Source organism: Cebus imitator, unplaced genomic scaffold (assembly GCF_001604975.1).
Source record: "Cebus imitator isolate Cc_AM_T3 unplaced genomic scaffold, Cebus_imitator-1.0 Scaffold292, whole genome shotgun sequence".
Taxonomy (NCBI): Eukaryota; Metazoa; Chordata; class Mammalia; order Primates; family Cebidae; genus Cebus; species Cebus imitator.
In genome coordinates, this window is record NW_016107607.1 from 2,796,921 (window position 1) to 2,821,291 (window position 24,371).

The window sequence follows — 24,371 nt, forward strand, 5'->3', positions numbered from 1 at the left end:
TCTTGTATTCATGGTGTCCTTTGATGCTCAAAAGTTTTAAATTTTGATAAAATCCAATATATTTTCTTTAATTGTTTGTGCTTTAGGTATTATATCTAAAAATACCATTGCCTAACCCAAGGTCAGTCACAAAGATTTACACCCATGTTTTCTTTTAAGAATTTTAGTTTTTAGTTCTTACATTTAGGTCTTTGATTCATTTTGAGTTAATTTGTTCATATGGCTGTAGTGGCATTTATAACTTTCTTTCTCCACTATATATTCCATATTCACTAGGGATTTTTGTTTTTGTTTTGCTTGCCTGTTTGGGTTTTTTGTTTGTTTTTTTATTTACCCTATAGCGTAATCCCAATTTTTATTTCAAGAAAAACTGAGCCTTTGATAGTTTGCCTGTATTGGATTGCTGTAACTGTCATGTGGTGGAAATACCATTACCTTTGGAATTAAAAATTATAACCACACCAAGTCCAAGGTTGCAGGGAGTGAAGCAACTTTTTGTGAGTGGGTCATTAGGTGTAATAATGATTGATGCCATCTCTATTTCCACTATTTGATAGCCTGGCTATAAGAGAGATATTGGTAGCCAGTTCAAAGCACAACTATATCCATACAACAGTACTTCAACTTCACAATGTGTAACCTCCTAGTTAAGGCTGTAACTGATTCAGTGTTAGGTAATGCACCATTCAATAAGGCTAGCTGCTTCTGAGTGATGGCATCCATGGTAAGATCTGTGAAACCAATGAATATGAGACTATTGTCTCTCTTTTTGTTTTTTGGCTGATAAATGAATTATTTAATTAGAATGCATGTTGCAAAGATACTGTGATGATGAATAAGATATTCAGTAAATCCACGGATGGTGGTACTTGTGGATAGGCAATGTGAGCATGTATAATAGTTGTCTATTCCATTGAGGGCAAATATCTGCCTCCCAAATGATAGTTGTAATTATACTGTTACCAGATAGGCATGTGGTTATACTGGGTTATGGTTCCAAATTAGCAGCTCAGCAGTGGTGCCTGCTAGAGGCAGACTGGGCAGTCAGCAGTGGCTATAGCTAGACTAGTTTTTTGTTAAGAGGAACCTCATGTTATTCAGCTATATGTATCTTACACCCTTACCATCATGGCCATTTTATTCATCAGCCATAGCGACCAAGCTCTGATGTAGCTCTGCAAGGACATCTACAGATGAAATGTCTACTTTCTCAAAAAATTTTAGGACATGGTTAGTCTTGATCTTATATATCAGTTCTGTTTGAAGAGGAAATGCTGCTGTGCATGCTCAACTTTATGTCTTGACAGATCAAATAAGAACCATATACGATGGGAAGCTTGGGTTCTAGGGTCATTTTGTTTCCCATGGTCAGGCATTAAATTCTCACCTGTAACACACAAGAAAATCGAGAGCTACTTTACAATGTAAGAGGCTTTTCTTCAAAACCTTTGAGGAATGAGGAGAGGTTTATACAAATGAGTCTCCTATTAGGGCTTGCTACCATCTCTATACAACAACCTGAGCTGCTACAGATATTTTTGAGCACCACTGGATCTGTTGAGTCATAAAGCCCAAGTGTCGGACGTAACATGAACCCTCCAGGTTCTAGCAGTATTATGTCCATTAGGATGGTGTGATCATCAAGGTGCCTAGATTAAGCTAAAGACCCAGAAAGTTGGTGAACTTCTGAAATAAGACCATAAGCATATACTGATGTCAGAGGGTATACTGAGGATACATAATAAGGGTAAACAGATGAAAGCAACTTGTTTTCTGTTTTATGGTTATTGGGATAGAGAAAATGTCTGATTGGTAACTGCATATGAGGTTCTAAGAGCTGTGTTTATTTGGTGAGGTAAACATATCCTCAATGTTGGATCAGGACATCCCAATGATGTAGCCACTATTAAGGGTTTGTTTGTTCAACTATTAAAATCCTACGTGATCTGAGTTCAGTGAACCACTTATCAATAGGACTGAAAGGAGGATGATAGCTAGGATGACTTCATAAGAAGTTGTTTGGGTTACTGCTCATAGTGCATTATATATATATATATATATATATATATATATATATATATATATATGAGATACATATAACTTTACATATATATTTCCTGTATTCAGCCATTCTTGCATTTTCATAAAGAAATACCCAAGACCGGGTAATTTATAAAGAAAAGAGGTTTAATTAGCTCATGGTTTTGTAGGCTGCACAGGAAGCATATCTCCAACTTTAGCTTCTGGGGAGGTCCCAGGAAGCTTATCATTATGACAAAAGGCAAAGTGGGAGCAGGCACTTCACATGGTGAAAGCCAGAACGAGAGCGAGAGCGAGACAGAGAGAGAGAGAGAGAGAGAGAGAACACACATACATGAATGTGTTGGAGGGGTGGTGCCATACACTTTTAAATGACCAGACCAGATCTCAGGAGAACTTACTATCAGGAAGGCAGCACCAAGCCATGAGGGATCCACCCCCATGATCCAAATACCTCCCACCAGGTCCAGCACTGGGGACTACAATTCAACATGAGACTTGGCAGAGACAAATATCCAAACCATATCAATATCTATATGATATATATAGATATCAGGACACTAATGTTTTGTCAGTTAAGTTTCAAATATCTTTTCTCAGTCTATTATTTATTTTTTAATGTTTAAATGTTGTCTTTTGCCTTTAGAAGTTGTACATTTTTATGAAATCAAATTTATCCATATTTTCCCATAAGACCTCTGCTTTCTGTGTCTTAAGAAATTATTTTCTACCATAAGGATTTAAAGGAAATATTTTATGCTTCATTCTAATAATTTTAAAGTTTCGTTCTTTATTCAGGTCTTTAAAACATCTGGAGTTTATTTTTATGTATAGTATAAGGGGAGTAGCTAATTAAACTTTTTTCCATATGAAAGTTAATTATCTTCATACGATCTATTGAATACTCTATGCTTTCCTTACTTTATACAATTCAACAAATACCCAAACCTATTGTGTGTTAAATATTGTTCTAGGCACTTAAAATGCAGCATTAAAAATATAGACAAAAGTAGTCCTATTGGTAATGTGAATTATATTTGTCATTAAAGCTGCTAGAATATTCCTACCCTCTTGAAGCTTATATTATACATTGAGGAAGTATGTAATTAATAAGTATATTATCTAATATGTTGGAGATGATAAATGTTACGGAAAAAATAAAGAGAGTAAAAAAATTTGAAGTGCTGGGTTAAGAGGGAAGGTTGTAACTTTAAATCAGGTAGTCTAGGTTGGTCTTGTTGAGAAGTCCACCTTTGGGTGAAGATGTGAAAGAAGTGAGGGAGTTGGCATATTAATATTCGGGGGATAATAAAAGTTAATACTTATACATACTATGTGCCAGGGTCTGTTCTAAACGATATATATATATATATATATATATATATATATATATATATATTTGCTCATTTACTCCTCATAACAACTGAAAATCCTACTGTTGTTATCATCGTCTTCGTGTGACAGATGGGTGAAATGAAGCACAGGAAGGTTAAGTACCTCACCCAAGGTCCCCAGCTAATAATTAGTAGAATCAGAATTTGAACCAGGTGGTCTGGTTCCAGAGCCCATGGTTTTACCACTATCTTATGACATAGCAAGTTCCTGTTTATGCTGGTATCTGTTTTGTTTAATTAATCTTTGTCCTTCAGGCAAACACCACGCTATCTTAATTACTACAGCTTCATAACGAATTTTCATAGGGCAGGTATTGGATTCCGATTTCTCTTTTTTACAATGTTCTTGGCTACTCTTAGAGTTTTATATTCATCCACAAAAATTTTGAAGTAATTTTTTTGAATTTCACAAAAATTCCTGTTGGGGCTGTTATTGGAATCTATGTATAGATTACTTTGGAGAGGATTGATACCTTGCAGCATTGCATCTTGTATCCATGAGCCTGGTCTGACTTTGCACTTATTCACAGCTTCTGTTATGTTTTTCAATAGTTTTACAATTTTCTCAATAAAGGTCCTATGCATTAACAATTTTGTACTATGTTCCAACCTCACTTCCTGTTTGCTTACTCTGTCCCACCTAGATCCTGCTCTCTGTGCTTCTGATTGGTAACGTAAACTGATAATTTTTTGGTGTTGTGTGTTTGTGTGTGTGTGTGTGTGTGTGTGTGTGTGTGAGAGAGAGAGAGAGAGAGAGAGAGAGAGAGAGATGGATGAGCAGTTTCTTGACCCTGCTCTTAAAGCTGAGTTTGATTAATCCAGACTGCAGCATGTCAAGAAGGATCTAAGGCCTCCTTCATGATTTTTGCAAGATGTATAGTCCTTTCCTCAATGAGTCATCAAGTCCCTCAGGGGTAGTGATGGATGTTTCCTACACCGTCCTGCCTGTGTTACAGGGCACATGGTAAGTAATCAAAAGGTCTTATTGCTGCATTTCTGACATGGAGTTGCTATTCTTTTTCTTAAATCACTTCACTCCATTGAGCCCTCAACCATAACTCTCCCTTAACCTTCAAAGTTGACTTCCATATTTAAAGATGTACTTTTTTTCACACCTGAGACCTTCTCTTTTGCTAGTAGCTTGTTTATTCTGAAGAAGTGAGAAAGAGAGTCTTGGTGAGTAGCTGAGAGTTCTTTGAGAAGAAATACCTTTGTGAGATGATCTACTCCAGCTTTTGCAAAAGTTTTTTATCCCCACAGAACATTGGTCCATGTTCTGGGGTGACCAAAAGGTTCTGAGCTTCAAAAAAATAAATGGAAGCCTTGTATTCCATTTTTTTTTTTTAGAACACACATTATATTTTGTATTAAGGGCCCTGACAAGTTTTATGATAAGCAAAACTACCTTTGTTTAGCGCATAACTTTTCAAATATTTTTGACCACAGAATTTTTTTTTCTGTTTTAAGGAACATCTATTAATGCCCACATACCTCAAACAAGGAAATATTGATTCTGCCTATCTCTCTGCTCTCTGGGATACATGAAGCAAACAAAGTCATTTATCCTAGGCTGTCTCATAAAGACATTTTGCAGCTTACACAGTAGCATTGCAAAGCCTATATATTGTGAGGAAATTTCCTCTAAAATACATTCCAAATGCTTCATGTATAAGTTTTATTATCCCATCCACTGTTGTATCTTCACCAGAAATAAAATGATTTTGAGTTCTGATGCAAAATTAATTGCTACATATTTACTGAAGAGGTTTTAAAACATTAGCCTTGTTAGAATTTCCACATTTCCCTGTTCTTATTCCTTAATTTTTCTGCCTCTAACGTGAATAATGTTGATTTTTCATGAGATTGCCACAAGGCAAGGCAACAGCGCATGGAAGAAAACAGGGCAGACACATGCATTTCCCTGAGGTACTTGTATAGTAACCAAGAAATCAGCAGCAGGGTATTGGGAGGACTTAACTAGGCAGGTCGCACATTTGAGGCTGTCCACCCAACTAACAGACAGCTCCAGGCTTTGCTGAGTCAACACCTTTCACGGAAGAAAGACAATCATATTTTTAATCCTACTTGGAGGCAACTTACAATGAAACACATGCAGAGAAAATGCTTAAATATAAAAGATCAACAGCTCTATATAAAAGGAAGGGTTAATTATACTAGGAATCAGATATAAAATAATTACTGAGCATGCTATTGTCTCTGAGCTTCCTGGGAGCCAAGCAAAAGTAGAACCATGATAGTTCAAGGCTGCTACATATTGGTGCATGTAGCCTAAATTGTGAAGATAGTAGCCTCCCCCTACCCCATTTAACCTCTCACCTTTTTCTTTTGTTTTATAGTTGGGTCTGATCTAATTAGTCCATCTTGGATGCTTCCTTGAGTTTTTTTGTAATGCATTTTATATAAAGAAGCCAGTTAATGACAAATAAGCAGTTTGAGGAGAAATCTGTTAATATTCATTTTGTAGCCATTACATTTACTTCACATAGAAAGGTAGTTGGGTTGGGTTTGAACTTTCAAACTCTCAAAGGTAAACGCTACATTCTCCTTTTATTAACCAAATTCTTATACCAGGCTGAAAGGTTTGGGGTGTCCTTTTCAATCCTATCTTCCGTAATATTCTAGAATTACTTCCCCTTGTCTTGCTCCTATCCTACTTCCTCTTAGTCTACTTTGTTGACTTCATAACAAAACAAACAAAAAAAAAAACAATAAAAACAACAACAAACAAAACCCAGTTGTTGGATTCTTGAGCTAAACTGCCTTAAAGAATCCGCAGATTTGATTTTTTTTTTTTTCCTCTCAAGTAGGTGAAAGGAAGAAAGCTACAATTTCTAGGAAGCCGGGTTTTGCTGTCTGAGTCCAGCCTCAAGCAGATTAGGCCAAGGTTTTGGCCAAGTGAAATTGCCAATTTTCTAAAAGAAAGGACTAGCACATTGCTCATTAGAGCATTCTGATTTTGTCTGTGCAATCTTTTTGCTACCCCGCAATTTCCTGTTGGTTATAAATGAACCCTTTCTAGCTGTTAATGCAGCCTGTGAATTTTTTTAAAAGCATGTAATTAATCATAGGAGGTTGGGGGGATTCACTAAGCCTGAGTTACAGGGGAGAAGCTGGACAAGGCACTAGGACCTAGAAGGCATCTATCCACCCTGGCAGGAATTTCTTGCTTGGAGCTCAGACAACAAAGGCATAGAGAGATTGGTTTTCTTTCTCTCAGCATCTCCACCCAACCAGCAGAAAACCGGTGAGTGGGGCTTTTGAGTGATTTTCAAGCAGAATGTAACAGATGTCAAACGGGAAAAGCACAAGGCAAAGCCTGCTCTCTCTGTCTCTTTCCCTAAGCTTCTACCTGGGATTTTCCTTTGGAAAAGTGAGTTTGATGTTTCTTTGTTTTCACTGTGATGTTCATTTAGAATGATACTACCTCTGATCCTAAAGCAAAGCAAAGCATTACTGGCATGCCTGGGGAAATGTTTGCTACTTGCCTTGAGGAGGTGGGGTCTCTTACCACTGCAGGTTGTCTGACAGAGACAATGCTGAGCTCAGCATAGGTCATGGTGACATTGGAAAAAAGGGGTAATCGAGCCTCGCATATCCATTAGGCACCAGTCTTTCTTTATCTCCTGTCCTCCTGGTTCCTTGCAAATACATTGATGTGGCAATGTGTAGCAGCTGAGCCCTGCTTGCTTTGTGAGTCCTTTTATCCCCATCTGTGAGATGCATGTTAATAGTTTGGCTCTTAGGATGTCACTACGTTTGCTAGCATTTGGGGCTTCAGTTGTATTGGGTTTCATGTTTTGATTGTTTGGGGTATCTTTGCGGGGAGGGGTTCCGCAGAAGGGAGAAAAGCAAAGCCTGACAAATGACCATCTTTTCCTCAGCTAATGCACCTGGGCAATATACAAGTTTGGGGTGAATTGCCGGCTCTGAGGGTAAAATGTCCCTTCAATTAGGGTAGAAACCCCGAACAATGAAAGGTGTGCTTCCTTCTAAAGGTCCCATATGCTGTTTGGAGACTCATTTGTGAATCTTTCAACAATTAAATTATTCCATTAAGAGGTGTTGCTGCATCGGTGGGGAGAAGATGGAGCACCTGTGGTGGCGGGGGCGGGGGAGGATTTTGTGAACAAATGGTACCAGGGGGAAGGCAGAGCTAATAACTTGTTAAATAACTTATTTTTATAATCCTTCCCCCCCACCAGTTTATTTCTTACTAATGTCGGATAGCTGCACCAGCTTGGTGGGGAACGGGTTTGATGAATAGCACAAAGACACGGGCTGTTCCCTGGAGGCTGTCCCTTTAAAGGCGAATCTTAGTTTATTCTGGGGGGAGGGGATGCACACATTAGAGTAGGAAAGAAGACTTGGAATAAAATGAAAACACTCCCCTTCATAGTCATTGTACTGAAATGCCAAGACTGCTTCCTAAGCTGGAGATGCTAACCTTGGCTAGCTCCTTCTGTTCTCTTCAAGGGGAATTTTGTCAGGCTATGGATTCATTTACAACCGTTAGTCATGTGGGCATGTGTGAGGAAACAGATGCCAGTTTTAATGTATTTAGCCCGAAGTTACAATTTGATAGGAGCCACTGTCAGTAAGTCTCAGGATTTTCAGCTATTTCAAAATCTCCCCCTCTCCTCTGTCTGGAACAGTGCCAAGAGTGCCTCCCTCTCTATCTCTTACTCCCAACCCCCGCAACCACCAGCACCCCCGCCCAGCCCCTCCTTCTTCTCTATTAAGATCAATATTCCTGCAGGTCAGGGGCAAGCAGCAGATGGGTCACAGGCTTTTTTCAACCAGTTCTTTTCACAAGCAGCAGATTGCAGATCTGGATCTGGCTAATATTTGAATTCCTTTCTTTTTTCCCTCTCCTCGTCCCTTTTTGTTTTTGCCTCTCTTCGCCCCCATCCCTTTCTCCAACGCTCAGGTCTCTGAGGTTCCACTAAAATATGGAACTTGATTTTGGACACTTTGACGAAAGAGATAAGACATCCAGGAACATGCGAGGCTCCCGGATGAATGGGTTGCCTAGCCCCACTCACAGCGCCCACTGTAGCTTCTACCGAACCAGAACCTTGCAGGCACTGAGTAATGAGAAGAAAGCCAAGAAGGTACGTTTCTACCGCAATGGGGACCGCTACTTCAAGGGGATTGTGTACGCTGTGTCCTCTGACCGTTTTCGCAGCTTCGACGCCTTGCTGGCTGACCTGACACGATCTCTGTCTGACAACATCAACCTGCCTCAGGGAGTGCGTTACATTTACACCATTGATGGATCCAGGAAGATCGGAAGCATGGATGAACTGGAGGAAGGTAATTTAAATAGTGGGTGGTGGCCCTTGGTGGGAGGTGGCATTATTGGTTATGGTTACATTCTTGGGTTGCTTTGAAAAAAACTATGCAATGTATTTTTCAAAACACTGGGTTAATTAATGCTCAAATTTCTAATGCTAAAGACATCAACAGAGCCATTAGCAATCACCCTTCAGTCTCTGCTGAGGTTGAAGTGTGAATGGTGGTGATCAAACATTGTACTTATCTGCCAGGGTATAAAAAGGAAAATCTTAATTGTAGCATTTATTCTAGATCTTGCTCATAATTAACTTTGAGTAGCACTATTGAGGCAGAGCATGAAATCCTTAAGGGTATAAAAAGGAAGGACATTTGGTTGGGTTAACAGAGAAAATATTGTGCCCAAATTTTCTTTGAACTGCTGGGAAATTATTTGTGAATTGCAACTCATTGGAAATACACACCCTAAGAGCAGGATTTCCTGGACATATTCACAGAGGATTATTCTTTTAGGTAAGTGGTCGCTGCTCAGCTGTTGCGTCTAATAAGCCTACTTTAGGGTGTGTCCCTAAGGCTGAGGTCATTGGGAGAAATACCAAAGAAAGCTGTAGGTATGTCCGGTATTTTAATAAAGACCATTCCTATTAGAATAGGAATTGACTCATTGTACCTAAATCCCCTTATATCCTCTCTAGATTTTTGAATGGCAACTAAATTTTCTGAATAGATTGCCAAAAATCCCAACAACCTGTATACCCAGCTCTTACCAGAACTTACTCAGCCATAGAGTCTTTTTTATGGTCATTTAGAAAATAGATCTTGGGTCATATTTTTAACATTCTATATTATCAAATCTATTATGCTGAAGATGATTCCCCATTTTTAAGTTGGTGGGTATAACATATGTGATCAATTTAACCAAATCAGTACTTTAAAGAATGACCTCAATGAGTGGTGATAATGAATGTGTTCCTTCTCAAGCCCCTCCTCTATTATCCAGCCCTTTCTCCTCACTCCTTTCATTCCCCAAGCAAAGGTGAGTTTAAAGCAGGCAGATCTCTAGAGAAACCAAATTATGAAATAACCAACAAAGAAGGAGAAATAGCACCTTAAGTGATTTGACGTGGGAGCAACCTGCCTCTGCTTCACTGCTTCTAAGTTTCTTGGGTTCCTAGACAAAGGAGAATGAGGGCTTCCTTTGTACGAGACCCTACTTCTCTCAAATAGCTGCTGTTGCCCAAGTAGTCAGGCCAAGCAATTGTGACCAGTTACTTATATGAGATAGTGTCCATATGGTTGCTGCATCTGAGCTTGGGGTTCAAGTTTGAGATTTTTCTTTTTCTTTTCTTTTTTTCTTTTCTTTTCTTTTCTTTTTTTTTTTTCTTTTTTTTTTTTTTTTTTTTTTTTTTTTTTTTTTTTTTTTTTTTTTTTTTTTTTTTTTTTGACAGAGTTTTGCTCTTGTTGCCCAGGCTCAAGTGCCATGGCATGACCTCAGCTTACCACAACCTCTGCCTCCCGGGTTCAAGTGATTCTCCTGCACCAGCCTCCCGAGTAGCTGGGATTACAGGCATGTGTCACCAAACCTGGCTAATTTTGTATTTTTAGTAGAGACGGGGGTTTCTCCATGTTGGTCAGGCTGGTCTCAAACTCCCGACCTCAGGTGATCCGCCTGCCTCGGCCTCCCAAAGTGCTGGGATTACCGGCGTGAGCCACCGCACCCGGCTGAGATTTTTCTGCATAGCTGACCTTGAAAAGCAATGCCCAGGAAGCTTAGATTATTTCATCATGTGCTCAGTGGACAGGCAGAGGTTAATCCTAGGCCCTTCCTGACCATCAAAGGACTGGCCATCTTAGTGCATATCTTAGAATAAAGGAGAGTCAGGGCAAATTCGAAGGGTTTGAAGCTAGGATGAGGGAGCTGTCCAACAGAGTAATTGTTAGGGTGTCTGTCTTTTGTCATTGTAAAATCTACATCTCAGCCAAATTTCAGGGATTTCTCTGTAACAACTTTCATAAACAAAGCACCCTGTATCATCCAATATATCCTCATTTCTATGAACTGTAATATTCTAAACACCACAATAGACATTAGTAAAGAATACTGAACCAAGTAACATTGTATTCAGAGCAAGTATTAGAATATTCTTGCATCTCATGTAAGATAAGTGTTATGCAGAAAATTTTCCCCCAAATCCATTTTTTACATATTTATTTTTCTCCCTAGATGTATGTGTGTGTGTGTGTGTGTGTGTGTGTGTGTGTGTGTATGTATTGGTGTATTACAAGAGGGCTGGTGATAATCTGTTCAACACAGGTAGCAATAAATGTAATTTTGAAAAGACTGCAGCTATTCCCTTGATTCCTTTTGAGTCCTACTAGATTGAACTCCTCTTATTTATCACTCCTGTGTTCAGTGGTACTTTTTGTTGAATTCCTGGACTATGCGAAGTGTGAATAGGGCTCAGTTGCATTTGTTCACATGTCATCTACAACTACAAGTCCCAGTGGACCTCAATGACCTCCAGTCCTGAGTACTGCCTATTCAGTCAAGAAAATTCAGGGCTATCTCCAGAATAGTGTTAAGAAATGTGATCAGCTTTGTCACTGCCACAGAGCCAAATGGAAAGGGCACTGGGATAAGGAGGTTGAAAATAATGTGTCTTTTTATCTCATATTTTATAGTTTAGAACTGCCCATCAGGGAATGGAGAACAGAAGTCCTTTGGCTTTATTCACCTTTGCAAGAAGTTGAACAAAAGATCAAAATGTCATATACATTGCTTCCAGTTAGACTTCCTGGCTTGAAAAATCAGAGTCATTGTGTTCTAGTCTTAGAGGCAGCAGATTGTAATGAAAAAAGAAGTCTTTGGACTCAGATTTGGTTCAAATCCAGGATCTGTCACTGTTAGTCTGTAATACCTTGAGTTAACCACATAGTTTCCCTGAGCCTCAGTTTGTCATCTCTAAAATGGGAACAATGACTTTGAGGATTAAATAAGACAGTGGTTATAAAGTGCAAGTTACTCTGCCAGTCACACAATAGTACTTAATAAAAGCTAGTTATTATTGTCTGAGTTATCCTACTTTATAGCTAGTTAGCTACATGATCATAGGTTTGCCGTTATCATTAATGTGACTGTTATTTATTTTAAAAATAACTAGAAAATAAACAACTGTGTTAAGGTATAGTTTGCATAAGACAAAATTCACCCATTCAAGTGTAAAATGATTTTTGGAAGATTTATCAAGTGGTGCAACCATCATCATAACATAATTTTGGACCATTTTCATTTCCCCAAAAATAAATCCTACTCCAATTAGTTGTCACTGAATTATTTTCTACAATCTCTCCAGCTCTAGACAATTATTAATCTACTTTCTGTCTCCACAGATTTGTCTATTCTGGGCATTTCATATAAATTTAATCAAATACTATGTGGTCTTTTGTGCTTCTTTTACTTAGAATAATGTTTTCAAATTTTATCTATGTCATTCCATGTATTGGCACTTCATTCTATTTTGTTGAAGAACAAGATGTCATTGTATGTGTAGACCACCACATTTTGTGTATCTCTTGTCAGTAATATTTTTATCTGTAAAATGGAACACCTGCCTTCTCTATCCATTAGGGTGGTTGTACGGATAAACTTAGACAATAGATATGGAAACACATTGACAAGGTAAAATTATAGCTACAGGTACTATTATTATTAATGATGTAAAATACCAATAATGGAAATAATAATGATCATGAAAATGATGATGTTAGTAAGGGATTGTAATGATCAATGGTTCCCAAACCTGGCTGCCTTTCAAAATCTTTCAGAACTTTAGAGAAATATTACATTCCTGGGCCACACCCAAGATCTATTGAATCAGAATCCCCAGGGCTAGTGCCTCAGTGTTTGTGTTTTTACAAATCTCCTCACGTGATTTTTATGAGCACTTAGACTTGGGAAGTATTAGACTGGGTGATCTTGATGGTCCCATTTAACTAACTAAAGTGGTAGGAGTTTTTAGAAATGCAGAAATCTGTTTTTATTTTTTTTCTTTATATATATTAAAGGAATAATAGAGCACAGAACACACTGTGTTTTCAAATGACCGCATTATTACATATTTAGCCTTAAAAAATGAAATTTAAAAATCATTGGTTAATCACTCTGGCCTTGTGGTACTCCTTTGTCTAGTGCCTCTAGTCTACTGTTTTTTGCTAGATACAGAAAGTATCAGGGAAAGCATTTTGGATCAAAGGTTATTGATGTCAGTTTTCCCACAGTCCTTGGGTACAACGAGGGTCTTAGTGAAGCCATGTAGGATGTGGTCCTCATTAGCTGTGTCCCCAGGAGATCCATTGATGGGTTTTCCTTTTGTCTTGTCTTTCCTTTTTCTTTCTTTCTTTCTTTTTTATTTTTATTTTTGTAGAATCTTTCTCCTTCCTTTTATGGCTGGTCCATTTCTTCCCCCATTTTCTTGTATGTAAGTATACAGATCAATGTTGGGGGTATCATTTATGACTAGCCAGCTTCTCTGAACCCAAATTGAGACAAGTTCAAGAGTTATTACACAGACCATGGGACAGAATATTTACAATTGGAACAGTCTTAGAAAATCTGAGCTGTGTAGTCACACCAGCTATGATCCAGTTCTTTTGCCATAGCTCGTTTCTTTCAATGAGATAAATCCACCTTCTCACTAATTTATTCTGTAACTACTAAAACAAGTACATTGTTAAAGACAAGAATTTTAAGATACCTGGGAGAGATGCATTATTAATAGATATGATAATATAATCAAATGTCATTTAATATTTTAATATAATACAGTAAAGTATCATTTAATATATTCCTTTTTGAGTCAGGAAGCCTTGGAGAAGAGGAGAAAACCCAGGCAGAAGTGCTTTTGCATTGAGAAGATACAAATACATATAGTTCTTTTGAAAATGGAGGCTTCTTGAAGAGAAGGGAGGTAGATATTAGATCATCTTGAGCCCACAGCTTGTTTCATTTCTGCCCTTTCAGCTGTGCTTCCATGATTTCATTTCCTTACCCTCTCACCCTAAAGCAGGTTGTTAGTTCCAGCTAATTTGCACCTTGCTTGGCTCTGAAGCCAGCTTTCCCTCTAGGCCTCCAGCTGGTAGGAAATAGCCCTTGGAAGCTGTGGCAGGATGGGAAACCAGCTGTGTAAAGGTGCAACACACCTTATCCAGCTCCAAGTGCCAGGCAGCAGGATGTGCAGAAGGCACGGAGCTCTGGCAACAGACGTTGAAAATGCTGGCAGAATCAGAACAAGGAACTCTTAATCTAGTAAAGAAGCACATTTGATGTATTTCTGGCCGTAGAAGTGGAGTCCTTGGAGGTGGGCAGCTAGTTTCTTAACATTTAATTACCCTAACAGCTTTGCTTTCTAAAGCCTGTTTGAGATGGAAAAGAGAAGATTCCTTTTTATAGACTCTTAGGCCTAGAATGGACTCAATGTGTCACCTAGTGCATGATCTTTGCTTTAGAGATGGCAAAGTTAAGACTCAGAGAGATTAAGTGATTTCACTGAAATCACACAGCTTATAAGTGCCTAGTTGAAATTTGAATCCAGGTCTCTGTGACTCTGGAGTCATCACTCTTAATGACGATAAATATCCTGCCCTCAGTGGGCCTGTGGGCCTCTGCAGCGGCAGCAGTGGCTTTGCAGGGTGTTAGCATAAATTTTCTACATTTGGCATTTGCCACAACTGGAAGCCGCCTCCCAACCAGCAGTAAATCTTATCTTTGAGTCACAGGCCCCCAGCAGGACTCATGTCTTATTGTAATCACAGCTCACTTCCTAGATGGTTGACCTTGATACCTTCCTTTTTTTTCTCTTCAGCTTCTATTCCTCTTTTCAACCTCATTCAGCACTTTCTTCCTCTTTGCTCTTTCCTTCTTGTTCTCTCCTCTATTCCGTAAGATTAGGACCTAATAATAATAGAAATCTATCAAGTGCTTACTGTGTTCCAGGCTCTGGAATCAGCATTTTATTTTATTTTATTTTTATTTTATTTTAAGATGGAGTCTCACTCTCTCTGTCACCTATGGTAGACTGCAGTGGTGCAATCTCAGCTCACTGCAACCTCTGCCTCCCAGGTTCAAGCGCTTCTCCTGCCTCAGCCTCCGGAATAGCTGGGATTACAGGCGTGTGCCACCACGCCCAGCTAATTATTGTATTTTTAGTAGAGATGGAGTTTCATTATGTTGCCCAGGCTAGTCTCGAACTTCTGGTCTTAAGCCATCTACCTGCCTCGGCCTCCCAAAGTGCCAGGATTACAGGCATGAGTTGCTGCACCTGGCCATGGGTTGAGCACTTTATATCCATCATCTGATTTGTGCCCCACAACAACCCCGCAAGGTAGGCATTGTTATTATCACCCTTGCTTTGCAAAGAAGAAACTGAAGCCAAGGGAGTTTGGAGTGCACAACTAGAAAGTACTGGGGACGCTGTTCTGACTGACATCATGTCAGCTGCGCTTTTTCCATTACTCCATATTCAGGCCAATGATGAGAAAGTGGAGTGACTAAAATGTACCACTGGAAGGTGCTCAACATAGATTTGGCTGAGGGCTGGGCCCTCTGGAAAGTTCTTGGGTGCTATATGATACTATAGCTCTCAGCCATCATGTTCATTTTCATCTGGAGGTGGTTAATCATACTCATACTTTGGAGGCTTAAGAGGTTTAAGAGATGGAAGTAAAAAAAGTCCAAAGTCCTAATAGGGCTACACAGCTGACTCTCCAGAGGAGACTGGATGAGTGAAATCGTAAATTTATAGCTTCACACATTTCCACACCACCAGTTGTCTGACAGTTTTGAAGTACATGACAAGTTATGGAAAACATCTGACTCAAAGGCAGTGGCCTCCTGGAAGGTGCCAATGAATCTGGTGAACTGCTAAGTCAAGACACCATTTCTAGGGTATGGGGGTTATTGGGTGTGAATATATGGAGATACTAAAAGGGCCCCTTCATTCATCCTTTTCAGTCAAAAATTAAAGACCCCAGCCTGTAATCACTTGGGTTGTGTTGAATTAGTCAGCAAGGGAGTCAAAGAAATCAGAGTTTCTCTTGGCTGAGGTATTGACCATTTCATCCTGGGTATCAATGTATGCACCAAGTGGGTAAGGGTCCCTATCCTCACTTAAAACCATTCCTTGATTCCCTTGTCAAGATAGAAATCTGTGACTGAGAGCAGCTTAGGAAGCCAGTTCGCTTATGCTGGATGCCACTTACCTACTGCCTCGACACACACACATAAATGTCCTCAAAGGTTGGACTGAAACTTCTCTTAGCAATAACTGAGAAATTTATTCATTAACATGACTTAAAGGTTTTGGCACTATGGCAAAGCAATAAATATTTGCAAAGGGAGTGAATTATCAACCTGGTGTTTCTGAATACAGTTCTCCTGCTGAGACCAAAGGATAGTCATCAGACTGTAATTGTGTTTAATGCTTTCTGTGCACTGGCTAGGGTTTATTTATTTACTTAGGGTTATTACCGATGACTTAAGCCTGATTAAATCACACTGTTTCTGCAGCTCAACCTCTCAATGAACTTCTAGATACCTTGAGGCTAATATGTTTTACTCAAGGAATTCAACCGTTTCCAATATTCTTTTCCCCAGGCTGAGCCTATCTCTCTTCCTATTTTCTTCAGCTCCTAGTCCCAGGTGTCCAATCCCCTCCTCTTGCCTCTGATCCCTGCATTTCTTCTGCTATATTAGTCATTTCCTCTAACCTAGGATAAATGTGAAAATTACACTCAATCCTTCCAATCCATAAATCAAGCTGTATAATGTATTCTCACTTCTGTACCTCATTACTTGTGGCAGCCAAGGGTGAGAACTGGTGAAGATGGCCCTGAATAGACAGATATCATGCACATCCTTTGAGAGGATGAAAAGATGAAGGGTGAGTGGTAGAAATAGGAGATTATTTTTTAAGCAAGAGCTAGGGCATTTATATGTACAGGTTGTTATTTAGACAGTTTCTCTACCCAGTGTAGCGTAAGGAGTAGAGGACACACTTATACACACACATAAACATTCAACCTATGCACACACATTTCACATTTTAATATTCCATACTGGGCCATATACTTTGTGCAAAGGATGATCTGGTTTCTTATCAAGTATGTGTGTATGCCTGATATGCAAGGTTACTTGGTTCATTTTAACTTGGCATAAAAATGTTTTAACTTTGAAAGCTTTCCTTGGTTCATAATATAACAAAGGGATGGGGGCTTTGAGTCCAAAAATAGGACAGGGATTTTAAGAAATAGAGATGTTAAAAATGCTCCAGTAATGCCCCTGAAAGCTAAACATCCTAGAAACTAATATAAATGTTTAAATCCCAATAAAACCATATCAAGCTTGGAGCTTCACTTGTTATATTAGATTTAGATGTGCTCTTTGTCCTTAGAACCTTTAGCTTGACAAAGTTCTTCAACTAGGTGTGCCATTATATTGAATGGTGTTTTGAGAATGACTCTTGAATTTGGATGAGCCAAGTTTTTAGCCCAATTAGGATCTGCACCTGAGGTTGGTTAATATCACCACTTCTTCAAAAGTTCTACTCCAGTGTCAGTGTCTATTTGTTTGGTTAGAATAATCCATATATCTGTTATTAAACTAATCACCTAATCACTTATTTCTTGCCTTAGGGGAAAGCTATGTCTGTTCCTCAGACAACTTCTTTAAAAAGGTGGAGTACACCAAGAATGTCAATCCCAACTGGTCTGTCAACGTAAAAACATCTGCCAACATGAAAGCCCCCCAGTCCTTGGCTAGCAGCAACAGTGCTCAGGCCAGGGAGAACAAGGACTTTGTGCGCCCCAAGCTGGTTACCATTATCCGCAGTGGGGTGAAGCCTCGGAAGGCTGTGCGTGTGCTTCTGAACAAGAAAACAGCCCACTCTTTTGAGCAAGTCCTCACTGATATCACAGAAGCCATCAAACTGGAGACCGGGGTTGTCAAAAAACTCTATACTCTGGATGGAAAACAGGTAGGTACCTTTTCAAAGTACTTTTCTCATTTTGTCTAAATTCTTAGATGTTCATCTTATACCTAAAATATCATTTCTTGTAGACGAACTCTTCCTCCACATCTCATCATCACAACCTGATATTATACGTTTCATTTGGAGTAAAGATATTTTCAACAGGCAAAACAATGAATCGGGAATCTGAGGCTCTGAAATTCAATCTGCTTCTGATTTACCATGCAGAATGGTCACTTAGCCTCAGCTTCCCTATTTGCTATGAAAGATGTGTTAGAACCTAAGTTCTATGAATTCTTATGAATATGAATTTAGCCATTATATGATACAACCTTTATTGTTCAATGCATGTGACTGAAAATGATATTTGCCCATTCATTATTTCTTAGATACCCTCACATTGGTACTCAGCATCTATTTTGATAAAAGGAAGTTGAAATGACCTGCATATGCTCTGAAAGAAGTCAGATATGGGGGAAGCACTGAAGTCTCTGGCTCGTTGTCTTTGCCTCACACTAAACCATATTTGTTCTCTTTCTCTTTTCCATATGACATAGCTGTCTTAATTTGGTTCCACTGATGGTTTGTGTGAGAAAGGGACTATTTCAGGATCCTAAAATTAGCCCAAGAAAGATGTTGCCATCTGTTCCTCCTCCAAATCAGGTTCTTCATGTCATTGGTTATACTACTAAAGTGCCACCTATATTAATATCTGAGAAAGAATGCAGCCAGGCGTCTCCATCAGACAGATGCACCATTCTCTTGAGCATAGGGAGCTGTAAATATACAAAAAAAAATCTTCCAAGGGAATTGGAACAGTGTCTGGTTCTGTTGGCTCTAAAGAGAATCCTGGTCTCCCCGCAGAAAAGACAAGTGTGGATTATTATCAGTCCATACATTCTATCTCTTAAAATGCCTTTGGCATTTTAACAAACAACTATATAGATTCTAAAAAGGTGGATTCACTATATATCAAAGTGACTGATGAGTGCTCAAATGCAGACTTGTGCCTCTTCCCATAATTTCTGATAATAATGTGTGCTCCAAGATTTTAAGTTTCAGGGAAGCTCCACCCATGTACTGGGTACTTGGCAATTTTGATAAATTTGTAGCTTCTGTTGCCCATCATTTTGTGATCTGAGAGCTACCTAGACACATTGGTTATACCTGACTTGTGTTTGTTGTACCGAAGCAATGGGTTTGTCTGTGATGTTGGGAAAATCTCCAATCCCCAAGCATTTCTCTAAGAGTGTCTCTCTTCTAAGTAAGCACCATGTGTGTAATAAACAGGAGCTGTCTAAGTATAGGCCTAATTGCCAAAGCCTCATCTCAGAGAGATAGGACATAGAAATTTTAGAATAATTGGATCACAGAGTTGAGAATGACCCTAGAAGCCATGACATTTAATCTTCCACCTAAGGCATGGATATCTTCTGCAATCACTCTAAAAGACGATGAGACAGCCTATTTCACTGTTCAACAGCTGTGATTCTTAGAGTTTCTTCATATTAGGCATAAATCTGATTCCCTATGTCTTAAGTCTTCTAAAGTAATACAGGAAAATGCAAATCAAAAACGTAAGACTGGGATTAAGAAGATTTGGACTCTAGTCTTGATATTGTCACTTACTATGCGACTTCAGACTAATCACTTAACTGTCCTGAATCTCACACTCCTCCTCTGTACAAAAGGACTGATCACATCTGCCCTGACTATGCTCCCAGGATTCTTATGAGGATCAAATCAAATAATGGATATGAAAGCACTCTGTAAATTGAAACATGGAGTTATATGTATGTATACATATATATATATATATATACACACACACACACACACACACACACACACACATACAATTCATCATTAAATGAGATTTATGGCAATTTTCACATATTAATAAATGTTAGCGCTCTTTCCCCTTATTTATTGATTGATTGATTGATTGATTTTTGGAGATGAAGTTTCACTCTCTTGCCCAGGCTGGAGCGCAGTGGTGTGAATTTGGCTCACTGCAACCTCTGCCTCCCAGGTTCAAGCAATTCTCCTGCCTCATTCTCCCGAGTAGCTGGGGCTACAGATGCATGCCAACACACCCTGCTATTTTTTTTTTGTATTTTAGTAGAGATCGGTTTCACCGTGTTGCCCAGAGGTCAGACAATCCGCCCACCTCAACCTTCCAAAGTGCTAGGATTATAGGCATGAGCCACCATCCCCAGCCTCTTCTCTCTACTTTAACTTGAACTCCTGAGGTCAAGCAATCTGCCCACCTCAAACTTCCAAATTGCTAGGATTAAAGGTGTGAGCCACCATCCGCAGCCTCTTCTCTCTACTTTATCTCTATCATTCTTATTATAAATTTCCAACATTTGTGAATATATATCATACCTTTGCATTCTGTTTTTGGTCCAAATAATATATAAAGGGAGACCTCTATCTCTTAGGGAAGCAAGCACCAGTCCAGTGATGAACAGGTTTTTGACCTACAGCAGGCCATGTAGAGTGGCAAGCTCTCTCAAACTCCTTTAAGCATCAGTTCCCTTTTTTGAGGGAACACATTACAAAATACCAGTATATGATATGACATGTATATACAGAAATAGAGTGGTGCCCAGCGGATCTGAACAATGCCCTTTCAGGCATCTGTACCTCTGTATATACATTACCTCTCTTTAAAACATCTTCCTCTGCCCACCTTGACCCCTGGAAGTCATCTTCTAAGACCTAGTTCAAATATCATTTTATCTTTGAAAATTTCTGCCTCCACTAAGGAGGGTAAAAGCAATCATAACCTTTTTTTTTTTTTTTAAATAATGCTCAGCTCCTGGTATATTGTGGCTGCTCTATAAATGTTTGTTGATTGAATGAACTGACATAAACAGATTCTCACATGGCCTGGGTAGATGTTTTGAGAACCCTTCTTTCAGTTCCCCATATGTTATCCTTAGGTCTTTCAGAAGAAATAGGGGGCTTCCAAAGGAATGAATATTCCACCCAGGTAGTTTCTATCTGATGCTTTACTTGGAAGTCACTGAGGGCAGACATTTAAAGCAACGTTTTCCTAAATACCTTCTAAGGAGAAATGTCTCTGTGTCCCCACCCCAAAAAGCTCTCCAAAAAGAATTCTGTCGGGAAATAAGCTTGTAAAATGATGCAAATTGTTTGCCATTCTTAGAGATTCATAGTGCTCATTGGCACACTGAATGTTCTGAGAAGTCCTACAGCAAGAAAATCCATCCTAATCTTACTTAACCACAAATATTTTTAATCAAATACACACAAACACATACCCACACATACATACATATATGTGTATATATACACACATACATACACACATTTATATGTATATATACACATATACATACACACATACAGAGTGCACTAGAAAATGTTGTTTACATAAAACACTGATGATTAGGAACTAACTACCCTAACTTTAATGGTAAGATTCGTATGCACAGACTAACCACAAATTAAACATTGTTGTTTTGTTACAGCAAGGACATTAAATAAAATTTGGGGGTATGTGGACAAACCTAATTACAAAATAGATGCTGGGTATACTGAAAGTTGGTGCTACATTCAAAATTTTGGAGCTCAGCTTGTTTCCCAGGTCTGGTGATGACAGCTCTAATGTTAACACCTGTCAATCACTTTGATTATTAGTGGGTATTCGTACTGCTTGCAAATATGATCTTCCTCGTGGAGGCTGAAGTCACATGTATTGCAATAGCTTGACTTGGTTGGATAAGATTCTAATGCCTGTCTTTGGCTACAAGTGATACAAGGCACTTAGTTGAAAAGAACAAAGTATGGTCAAGGCTGTTTGTTATGGAATGTTTTATTCATGAAATCAAGGCGATCGCTTGATTTCAGTGTACACTATAAATGGATTCCATATTGACCAAACCAAGTGGTTTTCCCTCTTCAAATGAATAATGATCAGCTAAAAGAGCCCAGTTGATTGTTGCAAATTTATTGTTGCTTCTGTAATTGTGTGTACCATTTGAGTGATTGGCTTACACTGATTGACAAGCAATCTGCAGATATGGCCCATTTCTTTCTCTCTGTTTCTATTTTATTTGGATGTATCTTTTGGAGTCCTTGATCTTTTTACAGCTTAAGTTTGATATTATAGAAGATTGATTTCCTGACCTCTTGCCTCTGAGATATTTTTGGTCCATGTAGAGAGGAAAGCCAACCACCACTAGTAGGTAGACACCCCAATTGATTCCTCACCTCAATAAGAAGTTGTTAATGGTATAAGAAGTGGTTGGTAGGGCTTTGGCTACTCCCAGGGATTAAAATGGATTTCTAGGAGGTCAAAGAGGACATGATAGGGGATTGGATGGTGATGCATATCAGTTCACTTGCAGGTGAAAATTGTTCTTTTGGTTCCTTGGCAGCTGGAGTGGTTGTGGAGTGTTGACAAAATTATCCAATTATTAATTTCCATAACTAAAGTACACATTGACCTTCATGCATAAAAGTCATGGATGCATAAAACTGGGACCCAAATTTCTGTTTCACATGATAGTAGTAGTTTAATAGATACATGTTCTGGCCTTAAAATTAATTCAAGAGCTTTAATAATAGACTTCCAGCTTTTTGGCATCATACACGGGGGTGCAGCTGGTCTTCACACTATCCATTTTTATGCTACACTGACTGACATCTCTAGATTCAGTTTTGTTTACGCCCAGAATTTGTGCAAGACAAGATTCACTATTGCCTCAATATACATGCCTAAGGCATAAGCATGGCCTTCAGTGCTTGTTCTAGCTTTGTTAGGTCAGTTTTCAATTGGATGGATTTATTTTACATTTTTGTCTGTGCCTTTATAGCACCAACTACTTGGACCAGGGATTCTAGGTCTCAGAATAACAGAGGAGAAGTTTAAGCTGACTCTAAGATTATCCATAGCCTTGGAAACTAGAACAGGGGTTTTAAGGAAATGGTTGATGCATCAGACACAAATGAGAGCATGAAGGATGTTTCAACTGGTGCTTAGCATTCTAGGAAAGACTTGCCCTTTCCACATTGCCATACAAAAGAACTGGGTGCTGTAAGCACAAAGGCAATTGCAGGAAACACAGGAACACAGATTGGATTTAACCTTGGAAATGTTAAGTGCACTTACTAAGGTAGGTGTGTTTTTCCTTTGCTGCATAGCCAGTTTTTTTTTCTTCCCTGCTATCTCTGCTTTCTCCAGTAATATCTGATCTTATTTATACTCCCTGGCCTCCAGCTCTCTCAGAGCCAACCTTGTTCTTCTCCTAGTGTTACAACCCTGTTAATCAACAATGGGCTCAATAGAAAAGGCCACATGGCCATAAATTATGCCCCAAGAAGGAGGTCATTTATCATGGGCCTTCACTTGAGAAGATCAAGGCTGGAAAGGCGATGTCTTTATTACTAAAATTCTCCTTCCCCAAACTTTCAGAGGTTCCTGGAGACAGACTTTAGGAGGACTGGCTTGAGCATGAAGTGTAATAGAACAAAGGTGGAAAGCCAGGCTGGGCTCTGTGAAAGGAGACAGTTTGGAAACTACCATCTCATATATGGCGGTAGATTTTACACGTTGAAAGAGTGGCCAATCATCAAATATACTGCCCTTCTGGAAGGAAAGGACTAAGTGTAGCCTGGTGAGCAGATATTTCTTCAGTAATTCATCCTCTTAGAGTTTTATTGTTGATGAGATGCTCCTGGCTCTGAGCAGTGATAGAGGTGTGGCTTGGCCAATTCAATCAAAAGCTTTGGCATAGAATTCCAGTCTCTTGTACTGACTAGTCTGTCACTGTCTAGCATTCAGCAAGTGGAAAGAGCCCTAGACTGGGATTTAGAGGACTGAGTTTTAGTCTTCACGGTTCTTCACTAGCTATGTAATGTAGAGCCAATCACATCTCTTTTCTGGGCCTCAGTTTTTTAAGGAACCTTAGTATATGATCTGTAAGAGTCCTTCTAGTTCCACAGGAACAGAGTATTCATCTCATAGTGTTGGTTCTATCTAGACATTTTTTCACTCTTCTGAATGTACTCCACCTCTCTATGCTCCTAAGGATCGCTAGTGTGATGTGGTACTCACCTTGGTGGATACATTGCTTTCCAGGATGGCCTCTAAATGGTACTTGCATAATTCTTATATTCAGATGTTTCTTGCTACCTGTAATGACATCACCAAATAATATTTTCAAACTTGTAACTTTTGTTTGACCCCCTTTTCTTTACATTGTGGGTGGTATAAGGAGCAGAAGGCAGAGAACTCATGAAACAAAGCAAGACAAAAGCCAGCCTGTTAAAATTGTGGCAAGTGTTTGACAGTGCCATTGCTAATGGGGGTAGTTATCACTAGAGCTGAATGCATTGCTATTTCTTGAGTAGACTGAAGAGACTCATCAAGTGAGAATTGATCTATCCAGGGATGCAGGCTATTCCATTTAAAATTATTGAAGCAACAGTCTTTTTGTTCTTAGTTATTTTCACCTTTTTCATTATTGTCATTCCCTTAAAGTGGGAGAAAAAGCATTGTCTCCAAAACAGGTTTTAAAGACAGCTTTCTTGAGATATAATCTTCACATTATATATTTCACTCATTTTA

At 39.0% G+C, this 24,371-nt stretch overlaps 1 protein-coding gene across 7 annotated transcripts in view; it reads left to right on the top strand.

The window, feature by feature from the left end:
- The first annotated feature begins 6,412 nt into the window (after positions 1 to 6,412).
- The window catches only part of DCX (doublecortin), a 116,280-nt gene continuing 98,321 nt past the window's right edge, over positions 6,413 to 24,371 (top strand). For 6 of the 7 annotated variants that reach the window (XM_037729090.1, XM_017502151.2, XM_037729093.1 and 3 more), the window contains exons 1-3: positions 6,413 to 6,699; positions 8,383 to 8,768; positions 17,436 to 17,776. In XM_037729090.1, the coding sequence (XP_037585018.1) occupies positions 8,405 to 8,768; positions 17,436 to 17,776 (705 nt within the window). In that variant the 5' untranslated portion in view covers positions 6,413 to 6,699; positions 8,383 to 8,404. Of the gene's footprint in view, positions 6,700 to 6,775; positions 6,826 to 8,382; positions 8,769 to 17,435; positions 17,777 to 24,371 lie in introns of those variants that run through there. The other variant, XM_037729091.1, reaches the window with a different exon arrangement.